The 3,175-nt window shown below is 35.3% G+C and overlaps 1 protein-coding gene across 1 annotated transcript in view; it reads right to left on the reverse strand.

Moving 5' to 3' along the window:
* Nucleotides 1-2,805, reverse strand: part of LOC117116299 — an 8,538-nt gene extending 5,733 nt beyond the window's left edge. The window contains exons 1-5 of the mRNA XM_033260321.1: nt 2,688-2,805; nt 2,030-2,208; nt 1,374-1,592; nt 675-750; nt 131-316 (exon numbers count right to left, since the gene is read on the reverse strand). Coding sequence (XP_033116212.1) covers nt 131-316; nt 675-750; nt 1,374-1,592; nt 2,030-2,208; nt 2,688-2,801 — 774 coding nt within the window. The 5' untranslated portion in view covers nt 2,802-2,805. The remainder of the gene's footprint in view (nt 1-130; nt 317-674; nt 751-1,373; nt 1,593-2,029; nt 2,209-2,687) is intronic.
* Nucleotides 2,806-3,175: the final 370 nt, after the last annotated feature.

Genomic DNA, 3,175 nt, shown 5'->3' on the forward strand with positions numbered 1-3,175 from the left:
ACCACCATTATCACTAATGGTATTAACTACCATTATAATCTCACCACTACACAACCATCCTGACTGTTTGGCTCATGTAAGAAGTATTGGTCAGTACCAATTTGAAGTCTGAAGTCCTCATCATCAATACCTTAATTTGATCCTGTAAGTGCTGCAGAGCTGTCTTCAGGTGCTTCATCTTTGGGTTCTGGGTGATAATAGTCATTTCATTAACATGTCCACAGGCAATCTTTGACCTCTTATCATGACCTCTCCACTGTAGGTTACTAACACATATAAAGCTTCCAGGCCCCATAATCTCTTCAACAAAATATGCCTTTAAAAAAAAAAAAAAAAAAAAAAAAAAAATTCAGATACTTCAAATTGTAGTACAGTGTCATGATTACAGATACTTTAAATTGTAGTACAGTGTGATGAATACTGTTGTTGGAGTGTGCAAAGGTTTTAAAGGGAACAATGAATAAGTGAAGGGATTTTGTTTGCAAAGTAAGGTGAAATGAGGTAATTTTAAATTATTTAAGCACCATTTCCAGTAGGGTTGCCTGGCGGCACAAGCATTCTTTTTAGGGGAACGGTGTTCACCCCAGAGCTCCTCTCAAGATATATCACAGGTATCATCATGGAACATTCTATTATTTGTGAATGCATAAAGTTAAGCCAAAAAATTATATTACCTTCATTCCTCCCCAAAACTTGAGCGCAAAAACATTGACATCTGAATCAGAAAGGTAGACTGTCTGAGGTCGAGAACTACAAAAGAAAACAAAACATAATTACCCATAGAATATTTATGCAATATGAACATAAAATATATTACACTTAATAAACAAATATAAGATCATTACCCTACGTGCATCACTTTTAATAGAATCTCAAATAAAATATTGTCTCACATTTTGTTTTATTTGGGTATGTTTCTGTAATAATTGGATGAAAGAAATGAAATAAAAAAGGGGAAGGCTAATAGAATTGCCTATTGCAATAAAAAAAAAAATGTAAAACTTTTCTGTCTGAGTAGGACCAATATATAAACAGTGGCAGATCCAGGATTATGAAATAGATAGGCCCAGGGATTTTAACAGGTGGAGGGTCTATACCACCTAAGCCACACCATGGTTGGGGCTGAGGTAGGAACATTTATGATTATGGCACCTCTTGATGGCCGGAAATTGTACTCTCTGACTTAGAATTTGAATATAATTTTCCTTTTTTTCATTTTGAAAAATTTAGGTTGGGGGGGGGGGGTCCCTAGTCGGCTGGCCTATCCCCACTCTTGAATCTGGTACTGCATGCAGCTGAACTGCCTCCAGTAATTATTCACAAAATTGACTCTTTAAATACGAAAGTAAAAAAAAAACCTCTTTAATAAATACCTATTTCTGCTGCTGCTATAAGGTGTTGCATACATCACTAATCCCACAATGTCCATCTCCTGGTAGTCTGGCTGAAAATGTTCTCTAAATGTTTCAGCAAAGTTGGAAACTTCACGTGGAGGGTACAGAACATCAAGAACACCTGGGCTCGTAGGAAGCTGCTTGTAGCGACTGCATCTACTTGAGGCTAGCTGGACCCTATTCACACCGTCCCTACACCTACATAAATGTGAATGAAACTATCTAATGAGTAGATCAATACATGGGGATTTTTTGAAATATGGAATGTATGTACTATGTCACAGCCAAATAGTGGGATTAACATCACACGATGATTATATTTGGCATTGGATCAATATATTTCACTTAAAATATTTTTCCATAGTCATTAAAGAATACACTCTAATCTAGCCGAGTTTTGGTATTCTGGAAATATCAGAAAATTATTAAATATTGATCACTCTGTTACATATTTTTTAGGCAGTGGGTATTGTTACACCAGAATTAAACTAATTCCTAATTCTTGATTGGATGTCATTGTGTGTTTGGATTGGACAGGACAATAAAAATCTAATCACAAGTACGAATTGGTTTAAGACTGGTGTAATAATAGCTACTGCTTATTTGTTAATAGGCCTTTTGAAATTATTTCTTACCACCCAGCAGATGCATTGACATTGAAGATCTTCAACCTCTGACCTTCCCTCAAAAGACCGACAACTTCTTCTGCTGGCCGCCACACGGTGAGCAGGACACTGCTTGCTAAGCTACGTTCACATAGGTTGTAGTCGACAAGTCTGACCTTCATCAGTGGTGTCACCGTACGATTTGATCCCTGCAACGGAAGAAAAACAAATTACTGCCACTAAAATAAACAACTATTATATGGAAAGGTTTGAGCAAGATTTGCAGTTTGCAACAAATGTGACATTGGTGTGAAAAGAGCCCTCGTTTTCCTGGTAGGCAGCAGATTTCTATAATTAAACATACTACATACTTTTTATTTTTTTTTATTTTTGTAAATTTGAAATAGTGAAATAGATGCATAGTTAACAACCTGAGAGATTTGATATGCGTGTCTACACACCAGTTGGCTTGGGGGACGGGGCCCACAGGTCCCGGGGGACTGGGCCAAACCCAGGTGGGGTCCGGTTTTCAGTCACAGTTGGTAACTATGTAGATGATATATGATGACATGAGAATTTGTAGTGAATTATATCAGACTTAGCCACTACTCTACAATATGGATAGATTTTTACTCAAAACAAGCATTTTTTCTACAAAAAATATAATAATTAAAGATGATGGTATTACATTCTCTTGACCTATGACCCTTTGGATTTCAGTCTGCATGTCAGCATGCCTTTTATCCATTAAACTTCTTCTATGATCTTCTAGAATCTCAAGCTGATTTGGAGTCAGGTACATCTGTAATATAACAACATTCAAGCTTACAATTTTATTTAAAATAATAATTAATATATTATATTATATTATCATCATATTATGCAGAATAGCAACATTCAAGCTATTATTTTATTTAAATTTATTTAAATATTACTGTATAGTCTATAAAATTTTATTTTTTGAATTTTATAAAATGTTGTATTAAAAGACTAATAAGCTAGAAAGTATGTTAAAAACAACCTTTTTGCCGATGACCCAAAGAAACAGCAAGGTAATTCGCTGACCCACCAGTCCTCCCGAGGTGTTAAAAATAAAACGATACTCAAAATTGATTATTAAATGGTAAGGCATTGAGACCTTCAAATGAGCTAAATACACAACAGTATGGATACCAT

This window comes from Anneissia japonica, unplaced genomic scaffold, assembly GCF_011630105.1.
Source record: "Anneissia japonica isolate Jap-2015-1 unplaced genomic scaffold, ASM1163010v1 scaffold287602_len1038180_cov171, whole genome shotgun sequence".
In the NCBI taxonomy this organism is placed as follows: domain Eukaryota; kingdom Metazoa; phylum Echinodermata; class Crinoidea; order Comatulida; family Comatulidae; genus Anneissia; species Anneissia japonica.